The 20399-nt window shown below is 38.5% G+C and overlaps 1 protein-coding gene across 1 annotated transcript in view; it reads right to left on the bottom strand.

Moving 5' to 3' along the window:
• Positions 1 to 4022: 4022 nt before the first annotated feature.
• Positions 4023 to 20399, bottom strand: part of LOC106552490 (zinc metalloproteinase-disintegrin-like ohagin) — a 36916-nt gene continuing 20539 nt past the window's right edge. Inside the window, exons 8-17 of the mRNA XM_087703599.1 lie at positions 19222 to 19293; positions 18131 to 18294; positions 17113 to 17197; positions 15377 to 15507; positions 9345 to 9522; positions 8390 to 8479; positions 7157 to 7352; positions 6106 to 6208; positions 5047 to 5200; positions 4023 to 4455 (exon numbers count right to left, since the gene is read on the bottom strand). Coding sequence (XP_087559725.1) covers positions 4408 to 4455; positions 5047 to 5200; positions 6106 to 6208; positions 7157 to 7352; positions 8390 to 8479; positions 9345 to 9522; positions 15377 to 15507; positions 17113 to 17197; positions 18131 to 18294; positions 19222 to 19293 — 1221 coding nt within the window. The 3' untranslated portion in view covers positions 4023 to 4407. The remainder of the gene's footprint in view (positions 4456 to 5046; positions 5201 to 6105; positions 6209 to 7156; positions 7353 to 8389; positions 8480 to 9344; positions 9523 to 15376; positions 15508 to 17112; positions 17198 to 18130; positions 18295 to 19221; positions 19294 to 20399) is intronic.

The following is a 20399-nucleotide window of genomic DNA, read 5'->3' as shown; positions in this document are numbered from 1 at the left end:
ATTAACGCTTCCAAAATATTTTTGTCTGGTTATTCTAAGTTTTTGGGCTACTTCTTCTTTCATAATTTAATTTATCCTGAGCTTGGTTAGTTCTTTTTCTTCTTTGAGTTTCTCATTTTGAGGTTCTTTTTGCATTTTTACTTTCAATTTCCTCAATAGCAGTTTCTTAACAGAGTTTTGAAACTTTAATTTTGCCTTTTTATTAATGTTGTTCTTCTCGTTAATTATTTTGTAATTAACATAGTATATATTTTACTTGTCTCCGTCACTTTGACTACAGTTGACTACACCATCAGTTTTGGTGTTTCCCCTTTTTTGCCATTCTTTTTAGGTGGTGTTTTATGACCATGAACACTTTTTTTTAAAAAAAATGGTTTGATCAGCTGATAATGGCTGTGGAAAATATGCCGAGATATGTATTTTTGGTTGAAGGTAGATAATAAAAGTTACAGACCAAGAGATATCTCCACATCTGGAGAACTGTGTCTCTTTGAGGATTAAGCCTACATTCCCTTACAATACTAGGAGTTTGACTGAATGGGAAAGTGACAAATTCTTTTTTCCTATGAAGACTGAGGAAGTTGGGGAAATCAATTTATAACACTTTACTGTAAATCACTTCTGTTTGGACTTTGTTGGCAAGATATACCCAGAGTGGAGACCGAATCTATTATGTTTAATTCAACAACAGTTGTTCAGAGATGGCATTAAGAAACAAGCGTAGATGCTTGATCCAGGGCAAATTATTTTCAACTTTTGGGAGAAATAGATAGGATCCCATGGCAAACCTACTACAACTCGATTTCAACAGTTTGTTAATAGAAGGATTTAGAGCATTAATTTTGTCTTTTTTATTATTCTTCCTGTTAACAATTTTGTAATTAATATCATATATAGAAAATAGATCAAAAAATTGCAAATAAATATACTAGTTTAAAAGCAGGAGGGATGTTTCGCAAAGGGCAAAAAAACTATAAACTTTCATTTGAACAAAATAAAAATTACAATAAAAAAACTGGTGGGTCAGTTTACTCACAGTGATCATTCACTGTACAGTGCCAAATCCTTATAATTTGCTGTCTGACTTCACCTTGATTTTTCTTGGTTTGTTCTATTGCACTTCAAGGATGCCTTCCTCTCTATTCACCTTTAAGCAGTTAGCCATAGGTTGTTTGCTTTTCAGTGGTCTGAGAAGGAACAAGTGGTGGGGACTCAGCTGCACTGGACTTTCTTAACCCAAGACTTTGAAAATAGCCCGTTTTCGATGAAGCTCCTGTTTCTGATTTCCTCCTCCTCCTCCTCCTCCTCCTCCTCCTCCTCCTCCTCCTCCTCCTCCTCCTCCTCCTCCTCCTCCTCCTCCTCCTCCTCCTCCTCCTCCTCCTCCTCCAGTTCTGCTGACTTTTGTCCAAACCAGTCCCTTAGATTCTGAAGCCATGAAGTTCTTCTTCTTCCTGGACCTCGTTTGCCTTCAATCTTTCCCTGGGGAATTAAGTGAAGGATGTTGTATTTTTCTGGGTGTGGCATCACATGTCCAAAATATTCTAACTTTCGCTTTTTTCGCTTTTGCTTTTGCTTCTTTTTTTTTTTTTTTTTATTTTTTTTTTTTTATTACATAGACAACAATGGGAAAGGGAGAGGATGGAAAGAAAAAAAGGGGGGGGAAGGGAAAACCCATCTTCACATACAATATGTCGTTTAATCACAGGTGCATCCCTACTAAGTTTATACATCCCGTATCTCTCTATTGTATATTTAATAAGCACCACAATAAGCTAGGGTTTGAAAAACAAAAAACAACAAAGTAAGACAAGGGAGAGAGGGAGGGAAAAAAAAAAAAAAAAAAAAGGTTCAAAAAGAGAAGGGGAAAAGAAAGGGGGGAAAAAGGGGTAGGGGGAGGGGGGAAGGCCAAAAAGGACAAAAAAGGTCCAAAAAGGAAGGGGGAAGAAAAAACAAAGCAAAACAAAAACAGGACAAAACAAAACAAAACAAAACAAAACAAAAAAAAACAACCATCATCACATGCAGCATGTCGTTTGATTACGGTTGTTTTAACATCTACATCTTTAAATAATGTTTACCATCTCAGATATTACCTCTAATGTAACTAAAGGTCTCATTTTCCTTCTACAATATATATTCAGTTAACATTAGCATTATTTTCCCCCAGAGAGTATACTTCTATTCATTGTTAATCTTACATTTCATACCTTCAAACAGAGATCTTATTCCTTCATTGTTCAACAAGGCATCGCTGCCTATATATACCAGTTTTCATTTGTTCCCCTACTAAAATTACCTTATTAGCAGCGAAATGTCATTATAATAAATTCTTAACCTTGTACATTATATCACCAGACCTTATATTAGTACTTCCATATATCATTGTTGAATTATTTCACAGCATAATTATATCATCATTTACTTTTTCCAATTAAAGCATAAGTATATCATTTTACATTTCCAAAATTTTGTTCTTTTTCCCTTAGCCATTGATAAAACAAGTCCCATATCTTATAAAATTGTTCATCCTCTTGCTCTCTAATTTCAAATGTCAATTTACTCATTTCAACACAGTCCATTATTTTTCGAATGATTTCTTCCTCTTTTGGTATTGTTTCATTTTTCCAGTTTTTTGCAAATACAATTCTGGCTGCTGTTACAACATTTACAATCAAATATTTTAAGTCTTTGTTGTAGGTTTCTGGTAAGATTCCCAATAAGAAGACCTCTGGTTTAAAGTCTATTTGTTTATGTATCATTTTCTCCAACCACATGTGGATTTTAGTCCAGTATCTTTTGGCTTCAGTGCAAGTCCACCACATGTGGTAGTATGAACCAGGTATCTGGTGACATTTCCAACACTTTTCTGATTTATTCTTAAACATTCTTGCGATTCTGGTCGGGGGTAGATGCCACCTATAAAACATCTTATACAAGTTTTCTCTATATGCAGTAGACATTGTCATTTTATAATTTTGAGACCACAATTTCTGCCAATTCTCTAAATCAATCCCATACTTAAAATTTTTCCCCCAAGCAATCATAGTTTCTTTAACTTGTTCTTCATGCAATTTAAACTCCAATAAGTATCCATATAGTTTTTTAATTACTTTTTCATCGGTACCTGTTAGAATTTTATCTAGCTCAGTCATTTTATTATATAGACCTTTAGTTTTTCTATCTTCATTATATCTAGATTGTATCTGTACATATGAATACCAGTTCATTTCCATCCCTTCTTGCTTCAACTCTTGACTAGATTTGAGCTCACCCTCTGCATTCAATAATTCTATATATCTAACTGTTTGTTCCTTTTTATATATTATCGGATACGAAAATGCTTCAATTGTTGATGTCCAGACTGGAATTTTTAAATAATGTAATTTTTTAATCTTTTCCCAATTTAACAACAACGCCTCCCTTATATAATGTCTTCTAAAGTAACCATGTGGTTTAGTTCCCTTATACCATAAGAAAGCATGCCATCCCAACAGCAAATCGTGACCTTCTACGTTCAATAATCTAGAGTTTTTTAATGATATCCACTCCTTAATCCACATCAGGTTTGCCGCCTGATAGTATAGCTCCCAATCGGGTAAACCAAAACCTCCTCTTGATCTAACATCTTGTAGTAATTTAAGCTTTATTCTAGCTTTTTTCCCTTGCCAAATAAATTTCAAAGCTATTTTATTTAAGTCTAGAAAAAAGTCCTTACCCAGTCTAATTGGGATTGTCTGAAACGCTTTTGCTTTTGCTTCTGAGCTACTTAGATGGAAACCCTTCCCCATCCAAACCAGGAAGAAATGTTGCCATATGTGGATTATTTATTGTTAGGGGCTCTTTTTAAAACAATACGAACAAAATGCTATCAACCTTTTGAACTTTACGGGTGAGTGAATAAAATAAATGCAGCATCTTTAATGCCAGAAGATAATTCACCTGATGTTTTACCATCTCATGATTGCATGCAAATTCTTGTTGTGGTTTACTTCTGAAGATTTGAAATATCAACCTTTATAAAATGCAGCATTAGAATTGTTTATTGATGAAAGCAGTTACATCTTGGAATCAGCATGAAATTTTGCAACAAGAAGCATTGCCTTTGGATACTCCAGCTCAAAAGGCATGTTGAAATAAAACATGATTTGCAATTGGCAAAGGACAAAATGACCAATTGACATTAAATATGCCTTTGATGTTGGACATGCCCCTGGAGCTCTGTGGCAGGAAAAAGATTTAATTACAGCAAAAGAGAGTTAGATTAAATAGGGAGAAGAAATATTTTAGATGCCATCAAGAAGCTAAGAGTGATTGATGATTAGAATGAAAGTAAATGGTTCCTTTGGACTTGAAGGAAGACTTCTGGAAGGAGGATCTCCAAAATCACATTTGAGAGAAGCTAATTGTTCACCCAAAGACTGTATTTATGTCAATGCACTCTCCGAGGTCGCAGACCTGAAAGTCAAAGTCAAAGATTATCAATACAGTAAGACGATTCTTTCCTACACAACTAAATAAAACCAAGATATTCAATAATCTTTGTTCAGTTTATATATTGTGTATTATATATTTATACTATACTTTATAAAAAGTAATGATTCCTGATCCTTTAAGATAAGCTTTCAAATTGCTTCACCACTTCTAAGTGTCTGCATTGAACTGGCGACCTTTGGATTACAACCAGCTATGCCGTGATTTTCGCATTTCTCTCTTCCACCTTCACTACAAGTGAAGAGAAAGGACTGTCTCTGTCCAGAAAGTGTTGCAAGGGAGAAACATAAGGCTCCAAGAAGACAAGGCACTTTGTTCTTAGAAGGAAAAAAACAACAGACATTCAACTTATTTGTTGTAATTGTTTGAAGGAAAACAAAACAACAAAACAAAAACAAAAAGAAGGCTAGATGGATATTCTTCTTCTACTTAGATTCACAGAAGTGTGGAAAATCGAGACTAGCTGTCAAAATGATCCATTCCAAAATTATTTTAGTGATCACCCCTTGGAATCAGACTTTAGGGCACACAAATTAGAGGTAATCTTTTACTAACCATTCCTTCTCCACATTTCGTTATTGGATCAACCATTCCAATATTTTCTAGTACTTCATGATAGCTGACTTTGCACGAACCAAATGAGATATTTTCTCCAACTGAAGGTGTCTTTGTACCATCTGTGCAGTAGAGTCTGCCACATTTTATATTCCTGGAAAAGTCAATTTTTTTTTCATTAACAAGAATTCATCAATGAGAGATCTGTTCCTTTCTCATTTGCAAACAGTTTAATTAATTAATTAATTAATTTGCAAGGCACCTTTCTCACTAATACAAAGACTCTGGGCAGCTTTCAATATAATAAAAGGTCAAAAAGTGTTTAAAAAAGGGAATTAAAATTAGAATAAAAGATGAAAACTTAAAAATCAAGATGATGGGCAGGTTGGGACAAGAATCTTCTCTATCTGGTCAGCCAGCCCCAATGTAGCAGTCCCATGTCAGGCCGTAGACCAAGGGGCAGAGTCCCGCTTATGGGTTATTCCATTAGGCCAGAACTGTGGGGGCAGACCTCACCTCTGATGCGAGAATGCGGGGTGGGGTGGGGGGGGAGAAGAAAAGGCTCTTCTCTTGGACCCTGCCAGCTGAAGGGTTTGGCTGACTGGATCTGAAACAAGAAGGACTAGGGTGGATTAGTCCCAAAGGGCTAAGATGGTTCTTCAGCCCTCATAAATACATTGGTTACCAATTGCCCAAATTTCTTTTACATGACTATAGGAATATTGTGACAGTCCTAAGTGCAAGGACCAGTGGTAAGTCACTTCTTTCAGTGGTGTTCTAACTCAGAATAGTAACTAAACAAATGGATATAAGCCAAGGACTATCTTTTTTTTCTCACTCAATCTTTTAAAAACAAAACCTCCTAATATAGCCCACTTGTGCTCTTTTTTCTTGAAGGTGGAAAACACAGGAAAATTAGCCATTCAGAAATTTGCTCACATGTCTGTTGTTTTAGTGGGTGATAGAATTAGCTTCCTACAGATGTGGACCTGAAAACATTTCTTATATTATCCTTCGATTGTATCATTATCATAGCGGGAAATAATTTAGAGTGCTTACTCTGGTTCACATGGAATGTTTGTATCGTTTTCCTTTCTGCAGTAGCCATATTTATCGCCATTCCTGTTATTCTCAAAACATTCATCTGGAGCCACTTTTGCATCTGTAAGAGAGGAGTGAGGAACCAAGACCAAGACCTGAGTTGTCACATGACAGCAGGATTCCCAATCATCCCCAGTTGCCACCTGAACCTTTTAATTAAAATTCTATTTGAGACATTCTATAACACCTCACTGCACCACTCATCTACGATCAATATAAATCTCCTTGTTTCCCATTCCCAGAAAAAATATCTCTTTTATTTGAAAAGGAGGAACTTGTTTTCAGTTTCATTTGGGAACAGACTGCCATTAAAATCCTGAGCGATCAGTGGCAAGAATCACATCCCCAATGCCTGTTTTATTAAACCAGATGCAAATAAAATTTATATCACAGAGGTTTAATATTCTTACCAGACAATCCCATATTCAATCTCTGTTATCTCTGATTGAGAAAAGCAGAAAGTGATGGATCAAACAGTAACCCTAATTAACTCTTAGAAAAACAAGGGAATATGGATAAAACTTTAAGCATATGAGAGGTTCTTGGTGTTATTCTTTGTGCTTTTCCAGGAATGTTGACTTACTTCACAATGCCCATTGTGACAAAGAATATTGGGCAATGATTTTGAGCTGTTGCTGTAATATACAACAGGGCAGTCTATTAATGGCATATACACAGCTACAGTTCACATACATATTCTCTCAGATCTTTGTCCAAATTGGAAATGTAGTAAGAACCCCCCCCCCCAAAAAAAAAATTCTTTGGCCGAAGCCCATCTCTCTAGCTGGACCATTGGCCAGGTTCTCTAGAGATGATTGGACCTAAACCAAAAGATCTGGAGGACTGAGCTCTAACCCCTCCATAAAAATATTGGAAAATTATGCCACTTGCATACATAGACAAAAAACAACAGAAATTAATCATTTATTATGGCTAATTGTTCAATAGTAAAGATTATCTAACTTTTTTTTTGCAATGCCATAATTCAGAAATCCTAAGGTTGACTTACCAGGCCCCCAGAGAGAAATACATTGGTTTGCCAAAGTGGGGCAGTTCCCCCTGAAGCAGTAACCTTGGTTGTTTTGGCATTGGTGTCCATTCTTTTGAAAGCGATCTATGGGACACTGAGCAGATTTTCCTGTGCAGAGTTCAGGTAAGTCACAGTCATCTCTTGCCTCCCGGCATTCTTCTCCTGCTTTCTTAATCTGTGAGTGAAAATGAAAATAACTTCCAGCTATAACTCCTTAGGGCTAAAAGAGCTAAACCACAATTCACATCAGGTTTCACAGTTTCCTCTTCATCTGTCTTGAGGATTACCAAGCAAGGCATCCCTGCTATGTTACAGATGGGCTCCATGAATTAAGACACTGTGTATAATGCCCAGAGGTCCCAGCCTTATTTGCGATGAGAAAATGATCACCATGAGATGCAAATGCTACGTGTTGGCTGACCATGAACATCAATGAAAACTCAATTGGCTCTCATGAAAATCAGCAAAACATTAATTGATGAATGTGTGCATGGTATATTTTCATTTCCTTACATGGGCAGAAGCATTCATAGAATTTTCATGTCATGTGCTGAAAAATCAGGTGGCTGATTTCTGTTGCTATGATGGAAGTATAATAATAGGTTTTTGGCCCCTCTGGGGAACAAGTTTATTACAGAGTCAACTGGGATCCCATAAAGAAGGAAAGAGAAACTTGCACCTCTCTCTTCATGGTCCTCCTGCCCCTTCAGAAGGTCCCACCAAAATAGCTGAATTGAGGGCTGTAGAGAGCAGATGGGGAACTTAAGGGTTGTAAAAGAAGCAGTTTGACCCCTAAAAGTTTCCTGAATCAATTTCTGCCTTTAAAATCTCAGAAAGAAAAATGTCAAAGCATTACCAGAGACCTCTTAGAACCTTCCAGAAAGTCAGGAAACTGAGTTAGGACATCATTCCTAAACTTTGCCCACCTTTATTTAAATTGGGTTTTCATACAAACTCAGTCAAAGAAGGATATGAATTATTTTCACAGGTGTGGTTTAAGATGCCAAAGGAATGCATTTTAGACTGAGACAATGCTAAAATCTTGTTAAACTGTCCTCCCTATGGATATTTTCATAAGGGTTAAACTGGAAGAAGAGATGGGAATAGAATTAAAATGCTTTTCATCATAGTAAGCAGAGAGATCACATTTTCATATTAGTAGTAAGGAGTTAGGTAAAATCCTTCTTAGTGTTGTAAATATAAAAGCCTTACCTGGCACTTCTCACAACATGCCCCTTCTGCACACTTTGCTCCAGGTTTCAGTTTACAGTTTGTAGGGTCACAGCACTCATTTGCACATTCCTGAAAATCAAAACATATGAAATGACATCATAGGCTTTACTTCCTGGTCTCTTTTAATTGGTCTCTTTTGAAGAGGGAAAAGGATATTTCTGTCATGTGTTTCCTTTTATGGGTCCATGCTGGCAAAGAATGTGACAAAGAGCAGCCTGGGGTTTGTTATTGCAAACAGAAGATGGCATAGCTACATGAAATCTGCTTATCTGATATTTCCTATGTGAAAAGAATAAATCAAATAAAAATATCACCTCCTGATTGTAAAACCTTTATAACCTGCCGTCCAAATCTCTTCCTTATTCTGAGCCATTTTCTACTCAGGATGTCAGCCTTTGAAGTCAGCCAGAAAAGATTCACCAACCATGAGTATTAGCACTACCTTTATTGTAAAGTTATGATAGCAGATTCTTTCCTGCCTAGAAGTACGTTTCTTCCCACTCATCTTTAGAGTGGGGAGAAAATGGGTATGAGGTATCCTCTTGAGATGCTTGCCATGCCCCAATTGCTTCCACAGGTTAAGCTGTAGGAAGCAGCTCAAAAAAACTGTGAGACAAATAATGTGAAGTAATAATGTGAAGTAATGTAAGGGTTTTCAGCAGGGAAGGATATTGTTGCAGTGATAAATCAGCCATATTTAAAACTGAATTGTCTTCCCAACAGAGTAGCAAGGTATCAAGTCTTTACCTTTACAACTGGTTTCCCAAATCCAAGAAACCAATTCACACATCCATGTACATTGAGGACGTACGCCTATGCTACCCACAAACCAACCTCTTGGATACCACTTAGAAAGCCAGATGATTTGGCAAGATTTCCTATTTTTGAGAAACATCTTGGAATTATCCTTATTCTTTTAAAAAAAAGAACTTACCTCTGGAGAGCCACAGTCACATTCTTCGCCCTCCTCCACATAGGAATTCCCACAAACTGCATTTTGAAAAATATCTGTGTTTGAGGGTTTGTTCATAATACATTTTGGGGTCTCAATCATCATATATTCCTGATAATCCATTAAACTGCAAGAGCTGAACTGCAGGGCAAGTTCCTCTCTGTAAAGGTGAAGAAAAGATCATGACATCATCCATATTGGGACAGATACAGAATTCATTGCAAAAGCATATAAGATAGGGAAAAATGATTCATGAACAAATGCAGTGATTTTTCTCTAAATCTAATAAAATAACTAAGATAACTCTTTGTACCCTTTTATCTTTCTGCCAGATTATGCTCCCTCAGTTTTAATTCCACTAACCTTTTTTTTTAACAAAACAAAATTTTCAATCAGAACTCCATGTGATGTTAGTTGCTCAGGCTACTTCTTGTATCTAGTGTGCTGCCTTTCGTTTTTATTTTTAGTCAGCCTTTCTGTGGAAAGACAGTGTCAGCCCTTCCTCATTCACAAATCAGGAAAGAAAACCACCCGACTCCATTTGTTGAAATCAAGTGTACTTTTACTAATTATAAATGAAAAGAAGCTAAGCTAAGCTAAGTCTGATTATTTAGGCGTGAAAGCGAATAATATATTGTATAATTCATTCCCCTCCCCTTGGCATCCCATACACAGTCCAATCATAATTCTCCCAAATGTCAGGTGCGAGATAATGTCGAAAGGCATCACCAGGATGGAATGCTGGGCCGTTGGCCTTGGCGGGAAACACTCCTCCTCCACATGCGCAGTAAGGTGGTCAGTTCCAAATCTAGAATCTTCCTCCAGCACAACAATAATTCCCCTCCCAAATACCATGCCCCCCCCCCCGTTTCAATGGCAGCCGAAGCCGTAGCAAAGTGGAGGCTGACAGACAGTAATATAATTGAAGGAAAAATATTGGATTTTTTCTTTTCTTATATTGGAGGGGTTGTAATTTTTATAACAAATGAATGTTTTAAGTCAAAGGAAAAGTTAATATATTTATTGGACTGATACACTGGAAATCCACCTGAGCCTTCTATAATTTCGTAAATGCCAAACTTAAAGACCCGAAAACTATCCCACGCCTAAAAGGGCCGAACGGGGAAGACTGTAACATTGAAGCCATAAAGGCTAACCTCTTCAACACGTTCTTCAGTTCAGTCTTTGTCAACCGCAATGGCTACAACTACTTGCAACAATCTTCTGCATACTGATTTTACAGTAGATAACTGCCACTACCCCAGCTCAGTGGTGGTTTCCTACCAGTTCGGACCAGTTCGGCCTAAGAGGTAGTGATTTGGTGGCCTGGGTCGCTGGAACTGGTAGCAACCCAGGCCTGCCATGCCCCCGAACTGGTTCCCTGGTCACTCATCCCACCCTCCCATCTAACCAGTCACTCCTCAACTCTCAGGTAGCTTGCCTGACTAAGCTGCCACATGGTGCCTGCCCTACAACCCAACAGAGCTGCCTCCTCCTACCTATAGTACATGTAAGTGTCACTACCCCCCCTCCGGAGCTTGCTGCACCCTGCCCCACCATCCCCACCAAACCCGCAACCTTACCTTCCCCCTCACCTTCCAGGAGTCCCCCACAAGCTCCATTATGGCTCCCAGGGGCTTTAGGCAGGCCTGTTAGGCCCAAAAGAGGGTAGTGGGGTGGCTCCTCCTGCACCCATTTTGGCTTCCAGGGGCATCAGGGAGACCTGCTAGGCCAAAATAGGGCATGGGGTGCTTAGCAAGCCTATTTGCAGCCCCTGGGAGCAAAAATGAGCTGCCAGGGGGGGGGGTGTCTTCAATGGAGAAAGAAAAAAAATCCTCACCATTTGAGGATTCCCAGGGCATGGAGCAGAGGTCTTCAAAGTTGGCAACTTTAAGACTTGTAGACTTCAACTCCCAGATTTCAGCTCTTCTGGCTGGAGAATTGTTGCAGTTGAAGTCCAGAAGTCTTAAAGTTGCCAAGTTTGAAGACCTCCGGCATGGAGCTTTAGTCGTGAGCTTATTGAAAGTGCAACTAGCTATCCTTGCTCAGGCTAAGCTAATCAATCGTGGAACTCTAAGAATGCCAGATGATCAATGGGCAAGTTCTCAGTTTCAAATCGCCTGCTTTTCTTCCTCCTACCAAAGACCTTCTGGGGTTCATCACAGGAAGGGAGAAAGGGAGAGGGAGGGAAGGACGGAATGGAGAAAGAAAAAGAAAGAAAGAAAGAAAGAAAGAAAGAGAAAGAAAGAAAGAAAGAAAGAGAAAGAAAGAAGGAAGGAAGGAAGGAAAGAAAGAAGAAAGAAAGAAAGAAAGAAAGAAAGAAAGAAAGAAAGAAAGAAAGAAAGAAAGAAAGAAAGAGAAAGACCATGGGAGGTGAGGGAGGGAAGAAAGGGAGAAAGAGAGAAGGGAAAGTTAATGAGATATGGATGGATGGATGGATGGATGGATGGATAGAGGGAGGGAGAGAGAGAGAAAGGAGAGGAAGGAAGGATCACAAACCTGGCACTAGATGCAGCTTCAGAGGATGCTTTGAAATAGCAGAGCAATCCAGGGCTGGAAGGGACCTCAGAGGTCATCTAGTCCAACCTCTTGCTCCAGCAGAAGACCTTATATCATCTTGGTTATTTTGGTGCCTCTAACACAGAGAAGAAATTCCCAGAAATTCCCAGGCATTGCCAACTACTCCCCCCTAGTAAAAAAAAAAAAAAAACCTAGAGCAAAAACTTCATGCAGTATTAAAAAGAATAGAAAAAGGGGCTGCTCTGTATTGTTTAATGGATTGCTAAATTGGCTAAATGGATGGCCAAATTGGCCACTCACACCCAGTCACATGACCACCAAGCCACTCCCACCCAGTCACATAGCTGCCAAGCCATGCCCACAAAATAAGCCATGCCCACCGAACAGGTAGTTAAAAAAATGGAAACCCACCACTGCCCTAGCTGAACTTCTAAGCATAATCCTATGAAGCATCTTTCAGAACCAGCTCCTTGACCGATCTATGGTCATTAGCCATAGTCATACCTATCTTTAAAAAGGGAGACTGTAGCGCAGTAGAAAATTACAGCCCAATCTCATTGTGTTGCATCACCTGTAAAGTCATGGAATCAATTATAAACAAATCCATCACCCTCCTCTTAGAGGCAAACAACCTGCTTTCTAACAAGCAGTTTGGTTTCAGGAAAAAAGTTGTCTTGTAATCTACAACTCTGCAGAAACATTTGGATCACATATCTTGACCAGGGTAAAGCAATAGATGCAATTTACATAGACTTCTGCAAAGCCTTTGATTTAGTGGTGCACGACAAACTACTGTTAAAATTAAGCTCCTACAGCATTTCTTGATCCCTGCACAAGTGGATAGCTGTGTTCCTGTCAAAGAGGCAACAAGTAGTCAAAATAGGAAGTGCCCTATCAAACCCTCACCAGTCAAAAGTGGTGCCCCCAAAGGCAGCATTTTAGGAACTACACTCTTTTTGCTTCACATAAATGACCTCTGCGATCATATTATAAGCAGCTGTGTGCTCTTCACTGATGATGTAAAATTATTTAACACCACTGACAATCCCCCTGTTGTACAAAGCGACCTTGACTATGTGTCAGAACTGCAAAGCGACCTCGACTACCATATTTTTGGAGTATAAGATGCACCGGAGTATAAGGCACATCTTAATTTGGGGGGAGTAAAACAAGAAAAAAAGTTTCTGCCTCTGCCTACCAACATCCATCAGTATTAATCTGGCTAGTGTCCTTTCAGCAAACAGCAGGTGGAATACCCCCAATCAGCTGTTCCAGGCTGCGGGGATTGTCACACACCATCGCCGCCTCTGTGCCTGTGGCTCTTCAACCGGGTGTGCAGAAGGCAGTGGATCTGAAACGAAGGCATGCCAGGCAGTGGAGTTCACAGCAAGGCCACTTTGGGAAGCAGCAAAAGGTTAGGGGGCTTGCTGGGAATCCCGGCAATGTGTTTATGAGATGTCAGCATCAAGAAGGACTAAAATGCTGTGTCTCTATTGGGCTTGCTGCAAGAAAGCCAGCCTTTCAATGCCTACATTTATAGGTAGGAAGATGGGGAATCTTGGGAATGGAGCCTTCAGTGCCAAGTCCCACTTCTGCCCCCATGAAAATCATACCCCACCCCACCCCTCGAGTTAAATATGCATAGGGTGATAGGGTTTGTTTTAAATGGATAAAAAGCTTGCTATCAAAATCCTACTGGAAGTGAGGGTTGCTGCCACTGGGAACCACCCAAAAATGTGACACGCAGATTGGGTGGGGCTACATTTGTAGTATAAGATGCACCCAGATTTTCATGCTCTTTTTTTTGGTAAAAAGTTATGTCTTATACTCCGAAAAATATGCTATGTGTCAGAATGGTTACGCAATTGGTAACTCCAAATCTCAACTAACAAATGCTCTGTCCTACACATTGGCAATAAAAATCAGAATACCAAATACAAATTGGGTGGAAATGACCTTGTAGACGACCCTCACTCTGTCAATGACCTAGGAGACCTCATCTCAAACAATTCAAGCCCTGGAACCCATTGTAACAGCCAAACAGGCTTTAAAAGTTGTTAACCTTATTTTGTGAAGCTTCTCCAGCAACATTGTAGTGCTAACTAGGGCATACAAAATGTTTGCCAGACCAATTCTCAAATACAGCTCATCTGCCTGGAATCCACACTGTATATCAGACATTAATAAGATCAGGTGGGACCAGAGGTATTTCACGAGAAAAGTACTCCACTCCTCTGCTCACAAAAGAATCCCTTATGACACCAGGATCGAAATTTTGGGCTTGGACAATCTGGAACTGCACCGCCTGCAGTCAGACCTAAGCATAGTATACAAAATTGTCTGTTACAATGTCCTACCTGTCAATGACTACTCTATCTGACTCCATTATTATATCCTCTAAACCGCACAGCTTCAACCTTAAACTATCTATCATGGACCTCACCCCATGAGGTTGCAGTGGACAATTCCTGATAACATCTTCACTTCACTTCTTTCCTGTTTTTTCCTCCTCTTCTCTCCTTTCCTTTCCTCCCATTCCATCCCATCCTCTTCCCCTTCCCTTTTCTTTCTTAATGAAATAAAGCCTAACCATGGAACAGCAACAAAATACAGGTAGTCCTCAATGTACAATTACAAGTTGTTAAGTACAGCACTGGAGATGTTATGTGAATCACACAGTCATTAAGGGAATCCTGCTTCGTTCATTGACTTTGCATATTGGAAGACAGCTTGTAGGGTTGCACATGATGGTCACATGAGATGCAAGGACCAGGTTGCAGTCAAGGACTACCTGTACATTGCTACCAGTTTATTTCAGCAGGCTGCAATATATGAGAGAGATAGAATGTGTCTCCTGCCTTGAAAAAAGGCTGAGGCCAGAAAGGATGCTATTTTATTTCTTTCTTCCACCTGTTGCCCAGTTCGGAATCATTTTATTCTATTCTGCTTATAACTTCTTCCCACTGTAGGAAAGTCTTTACTGACATCTATCTATCTATCTATCTATCTATCTATCTATCTATCTATCTATCTATCTATCTATCTATCTATCTATCTATCTATCTATCATCTATCTATCTATCTATCTATCTATCTATCTATCTATCATCTATCTATCTATCTATCTATCTATCTATCTATCTATCTATCTATCTATCTATCTATCTATCTATCTATCTATCTATGCATCCATCTGTCATAATTATTAATATTTGTTTTCTTGGCTATGCTTCCTATGCTATTTCTCTTGTGTTTTGGAGGAAGCTACTGATGGATGGCTCTTCAATTGTTGAGGGTAGTCCTATCATTTTAAATACAACCAATTTTAATTACACATGGTAAAGTGACACATACATGGCCAAACCCCACTGTTGTGTAATTCTCAGACCATTTTATTTTTTAAGCTCTTAGCATACTTACTTTAACATTTAATTACAACTATTTAAATATAACTTGATTAGAAAAACGTTATTTTTTTCCCCCTGAATACTTACCCTCCCGAAGCAGCCATAATGCATGGGCCACCCTTGCAAGTGCAGGAATTTGCATCATGCTCCATGCCCACACTATGACCGATCTCATGGGCCATTGTAGATGCAACCAAACTAACATCTTTGGAATGATCCTGCAGAAAAGAGAGTACTTTGTTTGTTTTTAGTCTGCAATAAATCAAAAGTGAATCCAGCTAGCCTTGAGCTAACACCTTTGCTCAAGCACTTTCTAATGAAATATCTAAGACAGCGGTTCTCAACCTGTGGGTCATGATGCCTTTGGGGGTCAAACGACCCTTTCACAGGGGTTGCCTAAGATTATCTACCTCCACTGCCGTTGCCCATGCTCAGGAGTGCATCCTGAAGCATCAGGTGCATGAAGAGTGCCGGGTGATGAAGCACCCTTCTCCTGGCTCTGAGTGCAACCCAGATGCCGCCCCGCCCGGTCTCCATGCCATGGAAAGGCTGAGGCGCTGAAGGGGTAGAGAGACGGGTTCTTCTGGGTGGCGGATCAGCCTCGGCTCCAACAGACATCCAACTTCAGTCCTACACAGGGGCTAGAAGGCAACCGGAGAACAGGAGACCAGTGGGGCAGTTAAACCAGGCAGATGCTGGGTTTAAAGCCACTTTGGGCTTGGACACTGTATTTGCCGTCCCGGCCGCCAGACCTGTCCTACGGGCTAAACTGAGCTCAGAAGCTTTTTGGCCCCCAGGAAGGGCTGGCAGGAGAGGCCGGAGGGGAGGACAGGCCCCTCCCACCCATTCCTTCTGTCCCGAGGAATTCCACTCATGACAGAAGCACAGTTCAATGTATCTTAAGCCTCTGTTTAAAATCCCATTTAAAGGACAACTTCTTAATCTGTGTTAAATTGATTGAGGGAGGGAGGAATGGAAAAAAAGAAAGAAGAAAAGGGGAGGAATGGAAAGAAAGAAAGAAAGAAAGAAAGAAAGAAAGAAAGAAAGAAAGAAAGAAAGAAAGAAAGAAAGAAAGAAACTGGGTGGGAAGGTGGGGGGAATGGAAGGGAAAAAAAGTAAAATTAATAAAGTGAAACATGTAAACCACGAACTGCTGCTGGAGACATGCAAGGAGATTATTTTATACTGGAAAATCCCAGCCTGGCTGATCTCCCAAACCAAGATTGGCAGATTAATCACTATGCTTTAATTATGTTCAATTTGTAATAATGAAAATACATCCTGCATATCAGATATTTACATTACAATTCATAACAGTAGCAAAATTACAGTTGTGAAGTAGCAACAAAAATAATTTTATGGTTGGGGTCACCCCAACATGAGGAACTGTATTAAAGGGTCACGGCATTGGGAAGGTTGAGAACCACTGATCTAAGAGTTAGAAAAAGAGTTTAATAATTTGCAAGGTTGTGATTGTATTTCCTGGGGGGAAAAAACAGTTTCTTTGTTCAAATAGCAAAAGCTCTTAGACTTATTTATCACTTCATGATGTTTTACAGGACTTTCTAAACAGTTTACAGAGTCAGCACATTGGGCCCTCATTTTACCAAACTCAGAAAGATGGAAGGCACCCTTGAGGCAGCCAGGATCAAACTCCTGGCAGTGGGCAGAGCATTGTAACCACTGTGCCACTACAGCTTGTAAGAAACTTTCAAAGCAAGAAGGTTTACTATTTTTTTTTCCATTTAGTAATTTAGAGATTATATGCCTGTATATAAATTTTCATTAAGTCCAAACTTGTAATGGGTATAACTTCTACCAACCTGAACAATTCCCACAGATATCCAAGGATCACACATGCCTCTAAGGGGAGCGTATCCAAAACTTCCTCCATTGAACTGAACACCCCTATAAGAAAGCAGTGAGGAGGACACAGTTTATAGAAGCTGTACAGTAAAAACCCCAAACGTGGGTTTCTATAAAAAATATGTTTCTTCTATCAATTTGCTATTGTGTTATTAAAGATTAATTGAGCTTGGAAAGAAGATTGAGTGATAACTGAAATAAACACCTGTGGGAAAAGAAAATGGATTATTATTTTATTTTATATTCACTTTGATTTGTTCTCCATCTAAGGATTGCTCATAACAGAATTGTTATTTGTCCAATATATTATAGCTATAAGACAATAAATTTATCAATTTCAAGTGTTATCCAAGATTTTATTATTTTAATTTATTTTTGGAGATCTTCACCAATTTAGTTCAAATAATTATGTTAATTAGGCCCATAGTTGATATTAATTGACTTGGCTTTCTTCATTTTTTCACTTGAAGTTTCATTCTGAGAACATTTGGAGAAAATGCTATTATAAACCAAGAAGTCTGAAAAATCATTTGGTTACTGATAAATATTGGAAATGGGAAGAAAAATAGATCCTGGCTTTCTTCTAATTACATCATTCTACATATGCCAAAAGACCATTTTTGTGACTTTCAAAGCAGAGATTAAAGTTCTCTGGGCCACAGGTAGTTCTCTCAGTCTTTTAAAGTGTTGACATCCAGGCACTCTTTAAAATTGTCGTTAAAGTTGTTATTCATTTGAGTTTCAATTTAGATTCAAGTGAAATGAAATCAAGCTGGCTTTTTGACCTGCATCCCTTCAAGCCCTTCTCAAGACTAATTCTCATATAAGAAAAAAAATGATTGATTTGATCCAGAATATAATTTGCACATGGATTAAGGCATGCAACTCAGAGAGGAAGTTCTGTGCAAACACTAACTTTCCCATAATCCTCCACTCCCTGCCCCCCTCTTTCCCTCTCTCCACAATGAGACATACGTGAGTAGCTGTGTGTTGTCATTCTTTTTGAGTTTCAGATTTTTCTGTCTCCATACTGAAAAGGAGAACAAGTTGTCCTCTGTTGCATTGACCACAATCTTATCTCCGTCGCACCAAATATTTAAGCCAATCAATACTACTTGAATTCCCAAAGCTTTATATACCTGTGGGTAAACATAGCATCAATGAGAAACTCAAACAGAAGTAAACTGTGAGAACCATTTCAAGACCGAAAGGCAACTGACATTGGCCTCTGTGGGACAGTGAAATTTGGGAATCAATGAAAGAGAATCTCTGAAGCTCAGGGTAGAACTGAAAGGGGGGAATCCTTGGTGCTCTATGAACTTGGTGGTTTAATCAGGTAATGAAATATCTGCAAGGAAACCACCAAACTCAGACAGCATCGAGGACTCCACATATTAAAGAATAATAAAAATGTATTAAGCAGAAGAAATAAATGAAATAATAAAGAAGAAACAAGGTTATTATTCTCTTTAATTAAGAACAGAAGAGGAGGAGGAGTAAAGGGAGATTTCACCCACTGATGTTCCCGTGGTTTCCCTGATTCTAACTGATGATCAACAGTGAAGATGTCAACAAGGCTAATGGGATAGAAACAGAGACAATATGAGTGGATCTTCTCCTAAGTGCCACAATCCAACTTAAATTGGGTTCCTCTGTCCTGCTTTATTCTCAGGGATCATCTTCATAATCAGTTGAGTTTGGACTAGGCTTACTCTGTCCATTTCTGTCTAATCTCCAAGTTCAGAAGATTGACCACAGCTCTGAAAGAATCCAGCTACAGAGATGTAACACTGATTGAATTCTTGCAACAGTTTTAGACTTGCATCCTCCCAACACAATGGCTATATTCACCTAAGAGCCTTATTAACCTAGTTACTAAACTAACCCATTTTCTGAATTAGGCTTCCATGCTGCATCACCAACTTACCAAATGATGGAGTTTTGGTGCACTCCAAGCTGAGAAAGTTAGCATTCTTGTAAAAATCAGTCTCCTGAGTCATCTTATTTCATTTAATTTTGTTGTGTGAATAAATTTAAAAAAAAAAACTTTTGCCAAGTTTTCTTACCACATTTATAAAGTTGATCATACCAAACACCCTCTTCCTTATAGTAGTGATGTTGCGGTTGTACTTATTGTACTACAGAAAAGACAAAAAGTTAAGAATAGACCATAATTTTGGGATTGAAGGAATTGAGGATGAGAGAGAAATAGCATATCAAGTGAAGAAAGAGATTTTTTTAAAAATAGAATTTGCTGATTTAAACAAAATACTTTTATATCCAAGATGTCTAATGAATTCTTTTCATTTCTGATAGTTTTTAACCATTTGTGCCATTAATATATTAATGTTATTAATTTTTCAGCACCACACATGGTATTTCCTCCTGGTTGGAGAAAATGTTGGTCAACCGACTTAAATGCTTGCCTTAATTGAATGCTATATTTCCATATTCAGGAATGTGTGAGATAAGCATTATTTACTATCCATTTGATTCTTCATGTGTTGTCAACTTGGACAATTAAATTCCACCCTCTCCCTCACCTTCACTACCTGACCATTGTCTAGTCTGTGGAAAGGGCATCCCCACATAACATTTCCCAAAGGAAGAATGCTTTTATAAATTATCTTTCCAATCAACTTCCTCCATCCAATGTAATGAAACAAATTTGAAAATGTTTTAAAATCATAGTACTAACTAAGCAATATTGGGAACAAGGAGCACCATTAAGATGAATAACACATAAAGGAATCTTTGCAAATTTGCAAGATGTATCAGGTTTGATGGGTAATCACTGAATTCACCCAAAAAAATAATCATATTATATCTCCACAGTGAAAGGTGTTTTATTGCAGAATAAAGAGCCTATATTTTTGCAGTAAATAACTTCATAACAGAATATCACTAGTCACCCTGCTGAGGAGGAGGAACCTGAATTTCAATGATATCAGCCTGAGACCAATTTCCTTGAAAAGAGCTTGCATAAAATTTTCCATTTTGTAATAGCATAAAGGGGAAAGCTTAAACTGATGTTTGGGAATTCATGCACTATTTTTGAGTTCATGAATCTTTTTTTTTATTTTGCTGGGGAAAAAAATTGCACATAGTCAGAGAAAGCCAAAAAGAGTTATTTTACTGAAAATGCTGCATTCTGCAAAGGAGATTGGCTAAGTCAAATGTGGTTCTTTCTTGTCTATTAGCCAATGATTAGCTTCTATTCGAAAAATAGATTTAATATGGTGGG

This window comes from Thamnophis sirtalis, unplaced genomic scaffold, assembly GCF_051295495.1.
Source record: "Thamnophis sirtalis isolate CommonGarterSnake01/CBP01778 unplaced genomic scaffold, rThaSir2_p1.2 scaffold_2, whole genome shotgun sequence".
NCBI lineage: Eukaryota > Metazoa > Chordata > Lepidosauria > Squamata > Natricidae > Thamnophis > Thamnophis sirtalis.
Note: the sequence above shows the minus strand (reverse complement) of the source record. Positions and strands in the feature narration are given on the sequence as shown.